At 43.4% G+C, this 20,037-nt stretch overlaps 1 protein-coding gene across 2 annotated transcripts in view; it reads right to left on the bottom strand.

Moving 5' to 3' along the window:
* Window positions 1–19,705, bottom strand: part of KAT6B (lysine acetyltransferase 6B) — an 80,976-nt gene extending 61,271 nt beyond the window's left edge. The window contains exons 1-2 of one of the 2 annotated variants that reach the window (XM_075257771.1): window positions 19,562–19,705; window positions 11,348–12,174 (exon numbers count right to left, since the gene is read on the bottom strand). In XM_075257771.1, the coding sequence (XP_075113872.1) occupies window positions 11,348–11,968 (621 nt within the window). In that variant the 5' untranslated portion in view covers window positions 11,969–12,174; window positions 19,562–19,705. The remainder of the gene's footprint in view (window positions 1–11,347; window positions 12,175–19,561) is intronic. The other variant, XM_075257772.1, reaches the window with a different exon arrangement.
* Window positions 19,706–20,037: the final 332 nt, after the last annotated feature.

Below are 20,037 nucleotides of genomic sequence, written 5' to 3'. Positions count from 1 at the left end.
TATTAGGCCAGTAAAATCAGAGGTTTCCAACTTAATGGCTACTACATACAGATGACATTCATACTCATTACTGCAATTAAAACTGCATGCAGTTGTTTAGTAAGGCTGGGGCACCATGTGGCATAAACGCCATGGCAAAAAATGTGGTGTATTAAAGTTCCAGCAAAGTGGATAAGATCTAGCAAATCCCATCTACACACACTGAAGACACTGCAATTTCCTAAACAGTCGCGTTTTTTTGGAAATTGCAGCATGTCAATACCTATGGAAATGCTGACTGTTTCCCTATACGTATAACTGAAGCAGAAAGTCTGCAGATGAAAACTCTACATACTTTCTGTGAAAAGTGCTGCAGGAAAAACCAAGATGAGTTACCACCTCTGTTTTCCCACAGCACTTTTTCACTGTAGTCAGGCTACATGGGGTCTTAGCTTCAGAATGTGCGGTGTAAACCCAGGCTCAGAATTGCAAGTCAATTATTGCTGAGCGTTTGGCCACAGTTTTCAACCTTTGCGGTACCAGATCAACCACCTATAAATCATGGCCAAAATCCGCAGTGAAAACCAGTTGTGGCTGGACATCTCACGGCGGACCAGAGTCTTGTGCAGTTTCATAAAAAAATAGGGAGAATTAGCTAGAACATGAACTTTCACAGGATCCCAGGCAAAATTATAGCATGGTTATTCAGTAGTATAAGGGTGTATTGTAAAAGCATGTGGATGCTTGGAACAGACGAAAGCCAAGAGAATAGGGCAAGTAGGTGACAACACTCTTCGGCATTGCCCACCCAAGCCAGAGTCTTTATAATTTTCATAAAAGGGGTTATCCAGGATTCAAAAACATGGCTACTTTCTTTCATAAACTCAACCTTCTTTCCTAAGGAAGTGACATCACGTTTGTTGGGCACATGTCCATACAGTAGATTTGTCCAATGCATTTTAATGGGAGTGCTCTTCAGAATGGCCATGTGACCAACGGATGTGATGTCACTGCTATCTGCATGGGCGTATGTAGTGTGTGTATGATTATACGTAGCATAGAATAGAATATACAACCACACACCTAGACAAATATTTTTATTGTGAATGTATATCCATCTCTCACATTTTCACAAAGCTTTCCATTTTTCTGCTCGATTTAGAGAAATAAAACAGAAAATGCATTCTGCCATTTGACCTGAAAGGAAAGTGAAGCATGCTGCGCCATCCAAAGGATAAAAAAAAAGACACCTGAAGGAAAGGAGCAGTTTGCATCCATTAAAAATAAAAAAGCACACTTGCTATAAATGTGAACTGAGCTTTATATGTTTTTGTAATCTGCTTAAAAGTCATCATTTTGGGATTGGAAATGATGTAGAAGATTTACAACATTGACTTGTTCTATCATGTAGATCTGTGCATTTAAGCTTGTGAAGATGAAGGCTAATCTCATGGTAGAACTAGGTGGGGGTCCAGACACTAAACCTCCCAGGCTGCCTCTTTTCTTCTTCATCTTTCTGGCTGTTGCTAAGGGATACGTGTCCCTGATGTGCAGTCGATGAACACATGTCCGCAGGCTGCCAGTTGTCCTACAGGAGGCTGTCTGGGCCGCCTTGCAGATGGCAGGGAAAGCCCTAGATGGAGACTGTGAATTATGGTGAAACCTTTTGTCATTGCTCCCTCTCATCCTGGTGGCGACTTCACAGCTGCTCCCTCTTCAATTCTGTGTTTACACAAGATTTGGCCTTTTGCTCACACAAGGCCTGAAAACCTCCCTTTGTTCATCTCTGGAGAGAGTGTGTGATTCACAAGATGAATGTGGTGGGGCGAGTGGTGGAGTGACTGGCATACAGTGCAGGCGTTCTGTCTACTATTGTAATGTCAGCATATTATGACAGTAAACGCTTTCTGATGAAGAGTAACAAGATGCCAAAGGACAGATCTGACGGCCGGAGGTCAAAAGCCTATAGTAAAGATTAACAATTACCTCCTCGTATGACTAGATGAAAACCTCAAGAAGGTAAATCTCACTAAAGCGAATGCAGAATTATATGATTAGGATGAACCAGTGAAAGAAGATCCCTGCAATGCTATACTGAAGGACAAGTATAGAACAGATAGTGACCAGAAGGGAGTAAGTCTGCTTGCAAATGAACCATCCATTTTTAAGGCTTTAAAATATTTAAAAAAATTAAATCTATATATACACTAGCAATACCCGCAACTTCGTCCACAGCCCCCTTCCCAGGTGCGCGACACACCTGCAGCGCAGCCCCGGCCCTCCTCCCCGCACTGCCCCGTGGCCACTGCGACACCTTCTCCCTCCACGCATGACCCCGGCGGGTCCCTCCAAAGGGACCCCGGCCTCCCTTTTCCCCCCCGGCGATCCTGGCCTGCACCTCCCCCCGTGACCCTGGCCCCCAAGAGAGATACTACATAGATGTACAGTTGTCTCCTTCACAAAGACTGACAGCCATGCTCCGTCAGAAGCAATGAAAATCCTCTAATTCATAAAAAAAAGACAAGGATTGATTTCCTAAGAAAGTAAATATGTAACAAGTTATGCATCTAATTAATTATACATTATTAATATTTGTAGAATTAAAAATAAATCATTCAATTTTGAGTTTGGAAACGTTTTTTTTTCCCCTCAACACTAACACCATACAGGGAATGCTCTGAGCACTGTAAAGTATAGGTACCAGACAGACCTTAAAGAGAACCTTTCATGAGCGTCATGGCTGGATGGTAAGGAACACCCCTCTGATAGTATAGCGCTATGGACAATACTGTCAAGAGGGGTGTTACCAGCTAGACTGTCAGGAACGCCCTTTTGACAGTGAAGAGCTATCAGTAATTGCATCGATATTTCTTCCCCCGGGGCACATAACGGGAAAGCCGACAGTGCACTGAATTTATCACCTATCAGCCCACACAATCAGGTTCATCCTAAAGCCATAAAAAAGAAATAAATGATTATAACTGCATTTAGTGATCTGCTCATGGTGTCAGGCAGCGATATTCTGGACCCCGCTCATTGAGAACTATGGCATCCTGTAGATACAATGCGGCATCATCAATTCTCACTAGTAGATGCAGCGATAGAGGTTATGTGGTCTGTATGTGTAATCCTGTCTTACCGGTGTAAATGAGGAGACCCCCTAAAGAATTGTCAAGCATCTATTTTTTTGGCTTATTGACCAAAGTGGAAAATTGTAGGAAATAGTACGGCACTTCATTTTTGAAAAGGTAATTTTATATTTATATAGGCAAAAGGAAAATTACACATTATATACACTGCTCAAAAAAATAAAGGGAACACTCACATAACACCTCCTAGATCTGAATGCATGAAATATTCTCATTGAATACTTTGTTCTGTACAAAGTTGAATGTGATGACAACAAAATCACACAATAATCATCAATGGAAATCAAATTTATTAACCCATGGAGGCCTGGATTTGGAGTCCCCCCCAAAAAAAAAAAAAAAAAAAGAAGTGAAAAACCACACTACAGGCTGATCCAACTTTGATGTAATGTCCTTAAAACATGTCAAAATGAGGCTGAGTAGTGTGTGTGGCCGCCACGTGCCTGTATGACCTCCCTACAATGCCTGGGCATGCTCCTGATGAGGTTGCAGATGGTCTTCTGAGGGATCTCCTCCCAGACCTGGACTAAAGCATCTGCCAACTCCTGGACAGTCAGTGGTGCAACGTGATGTTGGTGGATGGAGTGAGACATGATGTCCCAGATGTGCTCAATCGGATTCAGGTCTGGGGAATGGGCGGGCCAGTCCATAGCTTCAACGCCTTCATCTTGCAGGAACTGCTGACACACTCCAGCCACATGAGGTCTGGCATTGTCCTGCATTAGGAGGAACCCAGGGCCAACCGCACCAGCATATGGTCTCACAAGGGGTCTGAGGATCTCATCTTGGTACCTAATGGCAGTCAGGCTACCTATGGTGAGCACATGGCGGGCTGTGCGGCCCTCCAAAGAAATGCCACCCCACACCATTACTGACCCACTGCCAAACTGGTCATGCCAGACATGCCAGAGTCTGGAGACGCCGTGGAGAGCGATCTGCTGCCTGCAACATCCTTCAGCATGACCGCTTTGGCAGTGGGTTCAATACTATGGGAGGCTGGGACTCTTAGCAGCAAAGATAGCTAGAATGCAAGGAGTCTGTCAGACTGGCAAGTCGGGCTCATACACTAATCCAGTTTTGTGTGATTCGAGGCTAACCCTCTATTGCTACTATATACAAAACTCTTTGTTTGTAGTTTGTATGAAAGCTATAATAGAAAACAGAGAACTTGCTAATTAGAAGCCCGCCAGGATGGATTCTTATATGCCGCAGCCTGACAACCCCATTACCTGGTAGCACTGGCAGTGTGGGCTATCATATTCCAACCACAGCATGCTTTATTCTTCCAAGCATTTCCACAAGATTTTTTAGGTCATGCTGCAGAAAGCATCTCTGCGGTGTGAACCAGTGCCAAGTATTCCAATAACAGTACCGATGTATACTGGAAACTTACTGAACTTTATACAGTTTTTCTGGAAAGAGCAAGAAAAACAGCAACGAGAATGGCAGCAACAGCAACCTCAAATGACACGTTTTCTTATAACTTATAGTCGTATTAATCATAGTAAAGCAACATATTGTGGCTGAGAACTTCCTTAACTGGCAACAAAAATAGATTCCTGTGAGTCAATACACTGACAAGAACTTCATAAAAAGGTCAGGCACAGAGCGCAACCCCTGGGACTCCACTCCAGTATTTAATACTGCAACTAGTTACTCCGGGAAGTAACAAATATGGACATCCACCAAAAAAAGCAATGAGTCCTTCTGTATCTAATATATTGGAGGAGCACTGAGTTAGGACAACTGCCCTGTCGGGTGTAAAAAGAGGATCAACGGAACGGATATCACAAGATATTGGGATATTCCTGCAACCAAACAGGACCTGGCACCTCAAATGGCATTCATTTTTCCGGTATAATACATATGATGCTCCAGAATTGCGAGATTAGATTTTTGGTGGCTTCTTGACATCAGCCATGCTGGATATTTTTGGCCACCTGCAGGACAAGAATACCAGCGTATGGCATGTGTAGGCTACAGATTAAAACATTGGGCAGTTTAGTTGTTAATGTTGATGGTGGGCTCATTCCTGAGAACAATCCCATAGGATAGCAGATAAGTGTCCGACTGATGAGGACTCAAAAATTCCCCCTAAGATCCGCAGAAAAAGAGCGTTGCAGAAAATTTGCGGTGCAACGCATTACGATTCTCATTGGAGCGAATGAATCAAGCAATGGTCACAAAAGCGCATTGGCGCTCCATTCACAAGGAGGCCTTAGGTGGACTTTCCATAATGGAACAACCCCTTCAACTTTTATGGAATTCACTGCAAAGAGCAGTTTGCTCACTTCACATCTGCTTTATGATCTTCCACACTGGATAGGCTTACAGCAGCATTGATCTTTGTATACAGACTCTTCCTTACTGAGGCTAAAGGTAAGAGACGAATAGCCTTTCTAAAGGCTATTCCGACGTCTAAAGCAGAAAAAATAGCTATTTAGTAGTAGAATCCCTTTAACCCATGAGAATTCCCACGTATTTTCAGAGGAATTTACACAAATATTATGAAATGAAGTCTCTTACAACGTGGTATTGAAATGTATTTACCGTATTTTTCGGACTAGAAGACGTACCGGACCATAAGACGCACTAAGGTTTTAGAGGAGGAAAATAGGGGGAAAAAATTTGTAAAATATTTAAGAACATAATATTTCACCAATGTAAATAGAACCGGGGGTTTTCGAACACAGGGATACCAAATGTGTATGTGTTTCAACAGTAATGTTTTTGTTTTTTATGTATTCTAGGGACTAGGGATATGGGGGTGATTTGAACTATATATATTGTGAGATGCTTAATATTGCTATTGAGGCTGGTCAGGGGAGGCTCCCGCGTGGCACAGTAACAGGTCGGCTAGTAGTAACACCAGTAGTAGTAATGCCTGATCGCGGGCATTACATAAGACTTGTGGTCGCTCTTGCAGAGCGATTGCCATAGCTATCGGATCTCCTGTACAGCAGAGACTCGGTAGCTATGGCAACCGCTCTGCAGGAGCGGCCGCCATCTTTAAGACCTGACTAGGGTTGAGCCAATCTTGAAATTTCAGGATCGTTTTTAAAATCCGATTTCCGATCATTTTCCATTCAAACCTGATCCCAATGCAAGTCAATGGGATTTTTTAAATAATCGGAGAATGGATTTTTAAAAATGATCCTATTCACTACACAGCATGTAGTCTAAAAATCTAAACAATTTTTGGGCCCCACGCTGTGTAGTGATTAATCCCACACACTCCCACCAGTGTCCGCTTACCTGGACAGCTGCAGCTCCCAGTTCTTCTTGGTCCGGTCCGGTCCCCTGTCCTTCACATGTCTTCATAGTGCCCTGCTTCCCCCCCCCCCCCCCCGCCTCCCTAGACTAGTATTGTAGGGATGCTGGGAGTAGGCGGGGGCTTGGTGCAGCTGGAGAGTGTGGGTGGGGAGACGTGAGTGCATCACTCACGTCTCCCCTCCCAGTACCCACCCACACTCTCCTAAGCCCCACCTTCTCTATAATACTAGTCTAGGGAGGCGGAGGCGGGGCGCTCTGAAGCCATATGAAGGACAGAGGAACGGACCAGCAGAGGGCAGCAGCAGCAGGTATGTTGAGCGAAGTTCACGAGTAGATAGATATTACTGTACATAGACAAGTCAATGTACAGTAATATCTATCTACTCGTGAACTTGCCTCATCGTCCTCACAGCAGCGCAGTGCTGCATTCGGACTATAAGACGCACCCCCATTTTCCTCCCATATTTGGAGGGGAAAAAGTGCATCTTATAGTCCGAAAAATACAGGTAATAAGGATACATTTAAGATTTTTTTTTATTCATGTCAATGGAGAAAAAAAAAGAGCAAAACATAAACAACAAAACACAGCAGAAATGAAAACCACAAGCAAGTATTTGCTAAGCAGCTCCTGTAGAAGCAGCACTTGGCAAAACTTTTGAGAACCGTAGGGAGATGAGGAACAAGTTCCCTTTCCCCTGCCAAACTTGCGCACCATGCTCATTCTCTGGTACACCCGTTGTCATTACACTAGCCTTACTGCTCTACCCAATACTGCGATTCCAGTAAAGAAAAAAAATCAATCTTAGAACTCAGACAGGAGCAGCAAATTTCTAGATGCATTGACAATCCGTCTCCTGGGATTTATCCACTTCTGCTTCAAGTCTCTTGCTTACAGGTCAATTTTCACACTATTAACCTCTTCACACCATACCCAGTCTTGTTCTTTTTGACGCAGTGTCAAGAGCAAAACCTTTCTTTTTGCATTGATGCAGCTGTAGGTTTTTTTTTTTTTTTTTTTTTTTTTTTTTTTTTAAAAACAGACAAGTATTTTTGAATGGCTCAATCATGGCTTGCAGTACTTTTCTGTCCGCATGATTCACACGGGCCCCATTATAGTCTATGGGGTCCATGTGCTTCCATTGCTCACCGCTTTTTATTGTGTTCAGTATTCCTTTCGGGGAGGGGTCCCCAAGTGGACTCCCCGAATGCAATACAGAATGCATATGTGTACCAGGCCACTCAGTTTTTTTGGAAGGTGGGATGAACAAGAATTAGAACTTTCTATGGGGCAACACGGTGGCTCAGTGGTTAGCACTGCAGCCTTGCAGCGCTGGAGTCGGGTGTTCGAATCCCACCAGGACTCTCCCCATGTTTGCGTGGATTTCCTCCCATTCTACAAAGTCATACTGATAGAAAAAAAAAAAAAATGTACATTGTGATCCTTATATGGGGCTCACGATCTACATATATATTTTAAAAAAAATAAAAAAAAATTGTAACATTCCATGCAGGATAACGTACACAATAATTGCACGTATGACTGTTTTGACTACTTACATAATATACCCACCTGTCACTGTTCTACAAATGGACAGCCTATTAGATTCTGCTGCTGACAGAATCTAATAGGCCTCTCTATACAGCAGTCCTGGAGGTCATGGTTAGGGGGCATTCACACAGAGTAAAATGGCGCTGATTCAGCTACCAAACAAAAAAAAAAAAGTGACATGCCCTAACGTGGATTCCGCGGCTAAGTCAGCCGGAGCGGAATGCCGTAATGTGATGCAGGCGCACTACATTGGCATCCTGTCACGGTTAGCTGCGCAAAAAAGCCACGCGGTGGAAAAAGTTTCCGCCGTGTGAACTTACCCTAACACTTCTTTGCAGGAGCTATAAGTATTCTATGTGTGGCTTCTATAGAGGCAATACAACGTCCTTGTGAGCATCTATTCTTCTCTTAATGCAGTTTTATTTGCTTTTGCAGCAGCTGACTGGCACTAGTTACTAAAATTAACCTTATTGTCTACCAATTGCCCCAAGTCTTTTTCAGTAGTTTTAGCATTTAATACATAATTTTAACACTTGTTTCTATGGCCCAGGTGCATAACTTTAAATTTATCAACATTAAAACTCATCTGCTATTTCCTTGCCCAAGCGTCCAGTTTCCCAAAATCCCTCTGTAATATTACACCATCTTCCTCTGTGTAGACTACTTTACAGAATGTAGTACCATCTGGAGAGATTGAGATTCTACACTGTAAACCTCTACCAGGTCATTAATATAAATATTAAAAAGAAGAGGACCCAGTAGTAACCCCTGTGGTCTGAGTATGTACCACCCTCTGCTTCCTATCATGAGCCAGTCATTAGTCCAGTTACAAAGATTTTCCCTTAGTCCTAGAATTATAGAATACACCTTTGATAAGTGCAGATATACTACATCTATGGTATTATTCGGGTCCAGTCTAGAACCTCCTCATAAAAGCTGATCAGATACGTCTGACAGAACCACTCTCATATAAACCCATTTGTATATATTTTTAGGATAGCATCTATTAGTAAAACTTCACTCAATTTTCCCACAGCAGACGTTAAAGTTACTGATTCTATAACTTTCTGAGTTCACTTGTAGGTGCCTTTTTGAATATTGGCAAATATTTGCTATGCGCCCCTCCTGTGGAACAGCCCGGTGATTACTGAATCCTTAAATATTACGGTCCATCTACCACTGTGCATAACGCCCTAAGAACTCAGGGGTGTATCCCATCTGGTCATTTGTCTTTTTTAGTATTATGAAGATGGAGCTGCGCTCCCTCCTGGATTAAGCAGTTGACATTTAATGGAGAATTTACATTACCCCTCTTCATGTTGATGGCCATTGAATTTTCCTGTGTAAATACGGTAGAGAAGATGTCATATACCTGTCTTTTCCTCACATTCCTCCACCATTGCACCAAGATTATGTCTGAGAAGGCCTACATTGTCAGTGTTTATTTTCTGATTATTTATGTAGATGAAAAATAATTTTGGATTATTTTTACTGTCCTTGGCGATTGTTCTCTCTGCCTCAATCTTTGCTGCCTTTAAAGGGGTTGTCCGAGATAAAATGATAATTTAACACTAAACTAGACACCTAATTTATAACTAACTTACTTTATCAAAAATGTCGATTTGCCCAGATCGCCGGGCGGTCAAGTGACCAGCTCTATTGCGCAGGCAGACGAGAAGAGAAGGACATAAGGATCTCCTGTGCCCAGAAAATTGGGAGCGGAAGACAGGCAAATATGATGGGGTGGGCTGAGTTAGGTAGGGCTAGTAGTCTGTGGTCAGGGAAGAGAGGGGGGAGTGAAGAGCAATGCATCATGGTACTTGTAGGATAAAAGAGCAGGAAGCTACTCATGTAAACAAATGCAGAAGATACCCAGAGCTCCGAGAGAAACCCAGAAATACTTCAAAACACTGCTAAAAGAATTTGGGTGCACTTATTAACCCATTAATAGCACTATCAGACTTTTTTTTTTTTTTAAAGATTTTTTTTTGCCCATAAAAACCCTTTAATTGTCTTTTCACTTTTTTTAAAACCATTTTTTAATGCCACATCTCTACCTTCTTGATTTAGTACTATTTTTTGTACTCCTCTTTTTTAGCCACATTGGTTGTCTATTAATTCTAACATGCTCATTCCCATAAAGTATGTATTTTTGGCTGGATTTGAACACCAGAACTCCAGCGCTGCAAGGCAGAAGTGCTAACCACTGAGCCACCGTGTGTCCCCAAAAAATCCAGGTCATTTGAATTGTTTTTGTAACAGAAATTGCAAGCAACTTTATCAGCATGAGCTTCTATGTAACCCACATACAATGCATTTGCTACAAGTTCTATAACAACATGATCACCTCAATGAATGCCACGCTGCACTGGGGCAATGTGTCCGACAAGAGTCTAGAAAATTATTTGCTTGACCTTTATTATTATTATGCTTACTTATATAGCGCCATCATATTCCGCAGCGCTTTTACAGACATTGACACTCACTGTCCCATATAGGGCTCACAATCTACATTCTCTATCAGTATGTCTTTGGAGTGTGGGAGGAAACCAGAGTATCCGGAGGAAACCCACGCAAACACAGGGAGAACATATAAACTCCTTGCAGATGTTGTCCTTGGCAGGATTTGAACCCAGGACTCCAGCGCTGCAAGGCTGCAGTGCTAACCACTGAGCCACCGTGCTTCCCTTTGAATACAACAATTATGTGCCTTATTTGCAGGCGCTAGGATGTTGTGAGACTGGATCAGTAGACTCGCAAATCCAGCTGAGCAACTCCTGTGTAATATGCCATTCTGAAACAGTCACACCCAATCTTCTGCTGAGGAGGCTCCTAAATGGGTCTTCAAAGCAGATGAGAACATGTTGGCTCAGTGTTTCAAGATGCCACATTGTAGTACAGGGATCCTGGGTTTGAATCCAACTAAAGCAACCACATTGTTCTAGTAAGTTTTCGACACATTTTGCTTGGGTCTCCCTCAGATTCTGAAGAAATTGACCCTAATGAATCTTAACTACAGATTGGATAAAGAGCCCCAGCCAGAGAAACATGTGGCTGATGATCACCTCTATGGAGGGCTGTCATTTCATAGCCACTTCTAAAATAAGAAGAACAATCATTATCTGCTATACATTCTTTGGGGAAATTCATAGATCTATTCCACTATAAAGAAGGACATGTACTCATTCAATGAAGTCAACATACTTAATACAGCAACTATGAAATAGAACATTACTATATTAGAGTTGCATATATATTATCAACCAAACAATAATGAAAGAATCCATTAGTAAACCAAATAACACACATGCATTCAAAGAAACAAGCTGTTGATATAAAGAAGCCAATGACAGCACGGATACAAAACTGCAAACATGACTTCTACCAATTCACTTACCTGGTCTTTTTCATGAGGGAGAAGACCAACCGGCGGAAGCAAAGTGGTAGATGAACTGCAATATCTAGATGAACCTTTTCCGTCTAATCCTCCATAGTTAATCCTATACTGTGGACCATCCTTTAGCAGCCTTCCATTGTTTACAGCCCTTTTAGCTGCAAGACGCAAGCGTCTTTGGAAAATAGGGTTCGCAACAATTCCAGTCAAATCCTTCTGGCCACGCAAATACTTCTCAATGTTCTTTAGCGATGAACCATTAGACTCCTGCAGCCCTTCCACAGCCCTACGAAGGAGTTTATTCCAATCCACACTTCGCAGGTCTGTACAGAAGGGCCGCTGTCCTTTGACCGATTTAGGCAAAGGACTGGGGTTGGTGGTTGTGAAGCGTCCAGGGTTTTCTGGGTCCTTGTATGAAGCCACACCTTTGTTAAGGACTTTGAGAACAGACCCATCCTGCACGCTGAGTTCCAGCTGCTCAAGGACGAGTCTTTTATCAAGCCCATGAGAAACACACACGGCATGACAAATCCGTTCTTCTGATGGACGTTGCTTTTGCCTTTTTACCTTTTGTATGGCTTCCAAAATCCACTCCGTGTACAGAGGGTTCGCAAGCTTTACCATGGTGAAAAAACTGTATCCAAAAACCAAGTGCTGCCCATAGAGGTCATCCGTGCACCACTGCAAACATCCAGGCAATAACCAAATGTATCCTAGGTTGTATTCGGTAACAGCTCATACACATCCATCTTCAAAACAGAAACCCATCAGAAGGGCTCACATCAAAAGGAACAGCTGGAACACAGTAAATCCACGTCATAAAACAAAATCTAAAGAAAAAGAGGAAACAGACTTGAGTGAAATGATCAAAGAATGGGACATATTAATGAATGACAGGAGACACAACAGAGGAGCTCAATTTTCAAAGACAGTCAAACTTAACTCAGGGATGGACGAAATTCTGTAGCAGCCCGCTGTACAACTCCAGAACTAATTTCAGTTTAGTAACCAAAAACTTATACATCAAACCAAGTGTCCATATGGGTATAATATACAACTACATAGACAAGCACAAATTAAAATGGTGTTTTTAGGACCTGGACATTGATAACTTGTCCTTGGACTTTGGGAATAGTCTGTACTGGATTACTGCAGTTCAGCTCTCATGGACTTGAATGGGAACTGAGCTGCGGTAACTGGACATCACTACTTACACAGTGGATGGAGCAGTGCGATTTGGGCTCTGTATAATATGCCAAATCTGACACCATAGAGTGGCTGCATAGGGGACAGACAACCGTTCATGTCTCCCCAAAGATAGTAAACAGGGCTCCAGGGGACAGAGGTATATCGATTAATAATAAGGTTTCACACTTTATTATTCCCTTGATAACCCCTTAAATCCAAGAAACCCTTTTTACGGCTGGTGTCAGGTCTTTTTCATGCAGTTTTCTGGCGTTGGTGCAAAATATTGCACCAAAAAACGGGAATAAAAGATTGTTCCACCAGTGTAAAGCGAGTTTTCCAGATACTATATCCCTAGTAAATGTCTCCCAGCACTTGGTAAAGCACTTAACATGTGTACAGATCCTTCATGCATCTTCATCAATTATGTAAAGTACATTGTAACACAAATGTAGTCCCATTCCTAGAAGCAATCCTTGAGCAACAGCATTACTGCTAAGAAAGAAGGGCACATCATGTCAGTGGGAAGTAGCAGACACAAGTTAGGACAGCAGGGACAGGAGGCTGCTGTCCAGCAGAGAGAAGGGGAGAGGATTAGGCACTTGCCATGGTTGCATCTCCTCTTGTGGCATTTGCCATCTTATCTGCACAGGGAATCATTTGGTAGTGATAGATCATCTGACAGTAGGACAAGAAAAACCTGGTAGGTCTTACAATGGAATAAAAAACAAAACAATGCTCTTCCAAAGCAAAATCATGTAGGTGCCAATTTATAATCAATTCCATAAGGAAAGTCAATGTAACTACATATGTAATACTCAATATTACTCCCCCCCCCCCTCATAGGTTTCATAAGTCAGTAAGATAAAAACCACAGAGTTGCTGCATTAGTAAGTATATATGCGTGTTTGTAGTCAAAGTTCTATTAGATGGATCCATTACAACCCAAATAGAGCTAAGAGTAAAACAAAAATGACAAAAAACCACTAGAGCGATCTGCACATTGTGGACTCTGCAATGACCATGGGGATTTACGAGGCAGCTGATGTAAAGTACATATGTGGGTGCTGTGGTTTCCTTAGTATAAAAGCTACAAACCACTACACAACCAAATATATAACAAACTTACAGTTTTACTTCCTCAGTGCAAAATAACACAAAACCCTCTCCCACTGTGTACATAACATGATGCTTACTCTTAAAGGGATCCTATCATTAGAATCCCTTTTTTTTCTAACTAACACGTAGGAATAGCATTAAGAAAGGCTATTCTTCTCCTACCTTCAGACGTCTTCTCCGCGCCGCCGTTCAGCAGATATTCTGTTTTCTGTCTATATGCAAATGAGTTATCTTGCAGCACTGGGGGCGGGTCCCAGTGCTCAAACAGCACTCGGGGCATCTCCAATGCTGCAAGAGAAATCTCCAGCGCCGCCTCCATCTTCTTCAGGAACCAGCCTCCACGCGTCGTCTTCCGGCCTGGCTTTTAATCTTCTATGCATGCGCAGTCAGCTCTGCCAGCGGGCCTCGGGCAGAACCGACTGCACCTGCGCGTGGCCATTTTTTTGTGGCCGCTTACTGCAAGAGCTTGATTGAAAGTCAGGCCAGAAGACGACGCGTACAGTGTGCTCTTCACACCAAAGAGTTTGTTTGCATAATGTGAAAAACCATCATCTCAGAAACAAAGGCAGATATTCACAAGGGGTAAACATTGTTTGACTCAGGTGACCCTAGCTAGCTATCTGCGGGGTCAGGGTCGGGTTCTGGTAACAGACTCCCTTTAAAAGGGCTTTATTGGGACTTGTATACTGCTGACTTATAATTAGGACAGAACATTAATAAGTTAACAGAAGTTCTATACCCAGGACCCCTACAGACCAGCTGTATGAAGAGAGTGCTGCAATCTTCCATGTGCCAATGACACCATGTTCATCAGTCACATGGTATAGGAGAAGTTCAATCTCCTTCAAGTGAATAAGACTGATTTTAAATACCAAGAACAGCTGTCCTTGATATTCAGTGTTGAGGCCACAGCGCTCACCCAAACACTACAGCCTCTTCCACCAGCTGATCTGTGGAGGTCCATCAATTACTTCTCATTGTGGTTCTGCAGCGTTTTGTCTTCTTGATATTTTCTATTCATTTTGAAGTCAATCTTGGCTTTGACTCCAGAAACTACTGTAAGGGTGCATTCAGACTACGTAACGCCGGGCGTGTATGAGAGCCGTACACGCCGGCATTACGGCAGACTGCCGAACACTTCCCATTCACTTCAATGGGAGCGCTCGTAAACGCCGCTGTTACGAGCGCTCCCATTGAAGTGAATGGGAAGTGTTCGGTAGTCTGCCGTAATGCCGGCGTGTACGGCTCTCATACACGCCCGGCGTTACGTAGTCTGAATGCACCCTAACATTCGAAACAAAAAACGCAGCTTTTCCAAAACATGTGACCTTATCCTTAATTCAGCTGCAAGAAAATACAAACCACTATAATGTTTCAGGTCCTTTTAGCACACAATAATGCCGGTCTCTGTAACACAAGTTACAAGTGAAATGTGTAATGAATACGGTTATGTATATAACCCATAATCTCCACATATGTCAAGTAGTTGTCACTGCCCTAGAAAATACAACAAGAATAACACAGGGCCCCCCTGCAGCTCAGATGTTTACATGCCAGTCACAATGACATGTAGGCTATATGGAGATCATGTGACCTGATGATTTGTCCACAGTGACGCACACAGCCCCAGTCCAGGCCAGTCACATGTCATTATGGACAACAGCTCAGTAAGGTTATTAGAGTTCATGTCTCCAGATTGTTGTTAAACCTCCCAGGTAGGTGGGACATGGTGGGATATCCCTGCTTGTGCTCTATCTATAATATTAGAGAGCAGCTGTATATGCAGATTCACCAAGCTATAGGCAGGGATTCCCTCCAATCACTGAGGTGGCCTGGACATACGGAGCTGACGTGACTGGAGTTTACTGCAAAGGGAATCTGACAATGAGGAAACGGAAAAGAAAATCTGAGCAGAACATTTCCTTGTAAGAATAAAAGCACACGACAGAGCAGTGAGAGTCCTCACGTACATGAAAGCCAGTAGAAACAAGTAGTGATTGACATACAGTCAGTTCTACCCTATACGGCATATACCGTAGTCATCTCTGCCCTATACGGCATAGTCAGGTCTACCCTATACGATATATAGTCAGTTCTACCCTATACGACATACAGTCAGTTCTACCCTATACGGTATAGTCAGTTTTACCCTATACGATATATAGTCAGTTCTACCCTATACGGCATATAGTCAGTTCTTACCCTATACAATATATAGTCAGTTCTACCCTATACGACATATAGTCAGTTCTTACCCTATACGGCATATAGTCAGTTCTTACCCTATACGACATATAGTCAGTTCTTACCCTATACAATATATAGTCAGTTCTACCCTATACGACATATAGTCAGTTCTACCCTATACGACATATAGTCAGTTTTACCCTATACGGCAGCACAAATCTCTCCCCTATGTGTAAGGAATAACTTCTAGGGTAGTAGGTGCCAAAGCTCCTCCGGAGCCCAACAATTATGGGGTAACATTTCCAATGTTCTATTCCTACTATTGCTGATACAAGTGGGAGTGTTGTCCCCACTGCATAAGTCTGGTATAATTCCTGGACTGTGATAGGATAATATCTGTGTGACATCACTAGGCTTTTCTATATTCTATGAAGTCACTGGCATGTATACTGTAACCAGTCCAGAGTTATGATATCAGAATGACTTATTCCCATATTACTGTATGACCTCACTGTATGCCTTATACCACCACCACGTCCATAACCCTTCAACTGTGACATCTCTGCAGTCAATTATCTTATGTTGAGCACATTATTCTCACATTGTGACATCACTGTATCTATTCTCCCTGCACTATGACATCACTTCATGCATTATACCAGCATTCTCTCTATACTGGGACATCAGTGTCCATTACCCTTGGGCTGTGACACTTCTATGTTCAATATCCTTGTGTTGTGACATCTCTGCAGCCAGTTATCTTATGTTGAGCACATTATTCTCGGATTGTGACATCACTGTATCCATTCTCTCTGTATTTTGATATCAGTGTCCATTACCCTTTGATATCAGTGTCCATTACCCTTGTGCTGTGACATCTCTGCAGCCAATAAGCTTACATGATGCAGATTATCCTAGTGTTGTGACATCACTGTATCCATTCTCCCTGTACTGTGACATCACTGCACACATTATACCAGCATTCTCCCTGTACTGTGACATCAGTGCCCATGACCCTTGGGCTGTGACATCTCTGCAGCCAATAAGCTTACACTGTGCAGATTATCCTAGGTGTTGTGACATCACTGTATCCATTCTCCCTGTGCTATGACATCACTGTATACACTATACCAGCATTCTACCTGTGTTATGACATCACTGCACACATTATACCAGCATTCTCCCTGTACTATGACATCAGTGTCCATGACCCTTGGGCTGTGACATCTCTGCAGCCAATAAGCTTACACTGTGCAGATTATCCTAGGTGTTGTGACATCACTGTATCCATTCTCCCTGTGCTATGACATCACTGTATACACTATACCAGCATTCTACCTGTGTTATGACATCACTGCACACATTATACCAGCATTCTCCCTGTACTATGACATCAGTGTCCATGACCCTTGGGCTGTGACATCTCTGCAGCCAATAAGCTTACACTGTGCAGATTATCCTAGTGTTGTGACATCACTATATCCATTCTCCCTGTACTATGACATCACTGCATACACTATACCAGCATTCTCCCTGTACTGTGACATCACTGCATACATTATACCAGCATTCTCCCTGTACTATGACATCAGTGTCCATGACCCTTGGGCTGTGACATCTCTGCAGCCAATAAGCTTACACTGTGCAGAATATCCTAGTGTTGTGACGTCACTATATCCATTCTCCCTGTGCTATGACATCACTGCATACATTATACCAGCATTCTCCCTGTGCTATGACATCACTGCATACATTATACCAGCATTCTCCCTGTGCTATGACATCACTGCATACATTATACCAGCATTCTCCCTGTACTATGACATCAGTGTCCATTACCCTTGGGCTATGACATCTCTGCAGCCAATAAGTTTACACTGTGCAGATTATCCTAGTGTTGTGACGTCACTATATCCATTCTCCCTGTACTATGACATCACTGCATACACTATACCAGCATTCTCCCTGTACTGTGACATCAGTGTCCATTACTCTTGGGCTGTGACATATCTGCAGCCAATAAGCTTACACTGTGCAGATTATCCTAGTGTTGTGACGTCACTATATCCATTCTCCCTGTGCTATGACATCACTGCATACACTATACCAGCATTCTCCCTGTATTGTGACATCAGTATCCATGACCCTTGGGCTGTGACATCTCTGCAGCCAATAAGCTTACACTGTGGAGATTATCCTAGTGTTGTGACATCACTGTAGCCATTCTCTCTGTGCTATGACATCACTGCATACATTATACCAGCATGCTCCCTGTGCTATGACATCACTGCATACACTATACCAGCATTCTCCCTGTACTGTGACATCAGTGTCCATTACCCTTGTGCTATGACATCACTGCAGCCAATAAGCTTACACTGTGCAGATTATCCTAGTGTTGTGACGTCACTATATCCATTCTCCCTGTGCTATGACATCACTGCATACATTATACCAGCATTCTCCCTGTGTTATGACATCACTGCATACATTATACCAGCATTCTCCCTGTACTGTGACATCAGTGTCCATTACCCTTGTGTTATGACATCACTGCAGCCAATAAGCTTACACTGTGCAGATTATCCTAGGTGTTGTGACATCACTGTATCCATTCTCCCTGTGCTATGACATCACTGCACACATTATACCAGCATTCTCCCTGTACTGTGACATCAGTGTCCATGACCCTTGTGCTGTGACATCTCTGCAGCCAATAAGCTTACACTGTGCAGATTATCCTAGTGTTGTGACATCACTGTATCCATTCTCCCTGTACTATGACATCACTGCATACACTATACCAGCATTCTCCCTGTACTGTGACATCAGTGTCCATTACCCTTGTGCTGTGACATCACTGCAGCCAATAAGCTTACACTGTGCAGATTATCCTAGTGTTGTGACGTCACTGTCTCCATTCTCCTTGTGCCATCCATGTGCTATACACATCCTGCTAGAAGCGGTCATGTTTACGTATTACACCCTACACAGGATACAACCAGGAGAAGTTTTTAGTTTGAAAACTTTTCCCATCAGAGAAGTGTGCACTTACTACAGAAGAGTAAGACTTCTTAAGATGGTTGAGGGGGGCACACAAACTACAAGTGACACAGCCAAATATAAAGCAGAGCAGGCAGTGAAGAGTTAAACAGCGCTCCACAACTACCGCAGCGGTTATTCCACTCTCATGACACCACTTAGCGGCACCGCCAATCCGGTGATCTGTATTCAAAGACATGTGGAGCCCCCAAGAGGCAGCGACAGAGAGAACAAGGCTCGTGATGGAGGCTGATGTCATGTGTGAACAGGTGGAATGATGGAGCTGCCCGTGCACACCGCAGAGTGACGACGACATAATGACACGGAGTGTGCAGAGGAGTGGGCGCAGCTGCAGCCCCGTGACCGGCAGCACCTACTATATACAGCTATATATATACTATATACTACACTGTATACAGCCAGGTACACAAAGCAGCCGCACACACTCGGGAGATACACGGCCCGTAAAAGCTGCGATACCTCCTAGAAAACCAACACACACGTCAGCACAGCCCGCACAATAACACACACGAAACCAGTCACCCGATGACGTCACCGCCGCATCACCTACCCATGACGTCATACGCCACAGGCATGACGTCACTTACATCACTACCACCCCATCAGCCAGCTCCGAACCGTAAACAAACAGAGCGTTATTCAGAGGCGGCTTTCAGCACTCACCCAGTTCCGAAAACCTCAATAAGAATCCACCGCCATTTTGTTGCGCCGTGTTCGGGTCCGACATGACACTGATTACACCGAGTCTCATTACACCTCACCTACCTCGCCGGCCCCGCCCCTTGCTATGCTAATTGGCTCAAGTGTCTGTCAGTTATATATTTCCATAAATCCTTGCTGGTTTAGGCAGTGAGGGGCGGGGTTAATAGGCTAATGAGGGTACCAATTGTTGCCGCCTTCCCTGGACGCTTGTTATGGGATTGCGAGGTTGTGATTGGAGGAGGCGCATGGCGGGGGCGGGGCTACACCGGCGGACGATGATTAGTTGGGAGTGCGGCTGTTTTATTTTGTTTGTGTTTTCCAGTCTCTTACTCGTGACAGGCGGGAAAGGCGCATCTGTGGTGTCGTGACTGCACCGTCCTCTCACACAGCGGGTGTGAATGAAAAACAGGCTGTTTATGTGGGCTTGGGGTGCACGT

This window comes from Leptodactylus fuscus, chromosome 10 (assembly GCF_031893055.1).
Source record: "Leptodactylus fuscus isolate aLepFus1 chromosome 10, aLepFus1.hap2, whole genome shotgun sequence".
Taxonomy (NCBI): Eukaryota; Metazoa; Chordata; class Amphibia; order Anura; family Leptodactylidae; genus Leptodactylus; species Leptodactylus fuscus.
The sequence above is the reverse complement of the archived record's forward strand: the minus strand, read 5'-3'. Positions and strand labels throughout refer to the sequence as shown.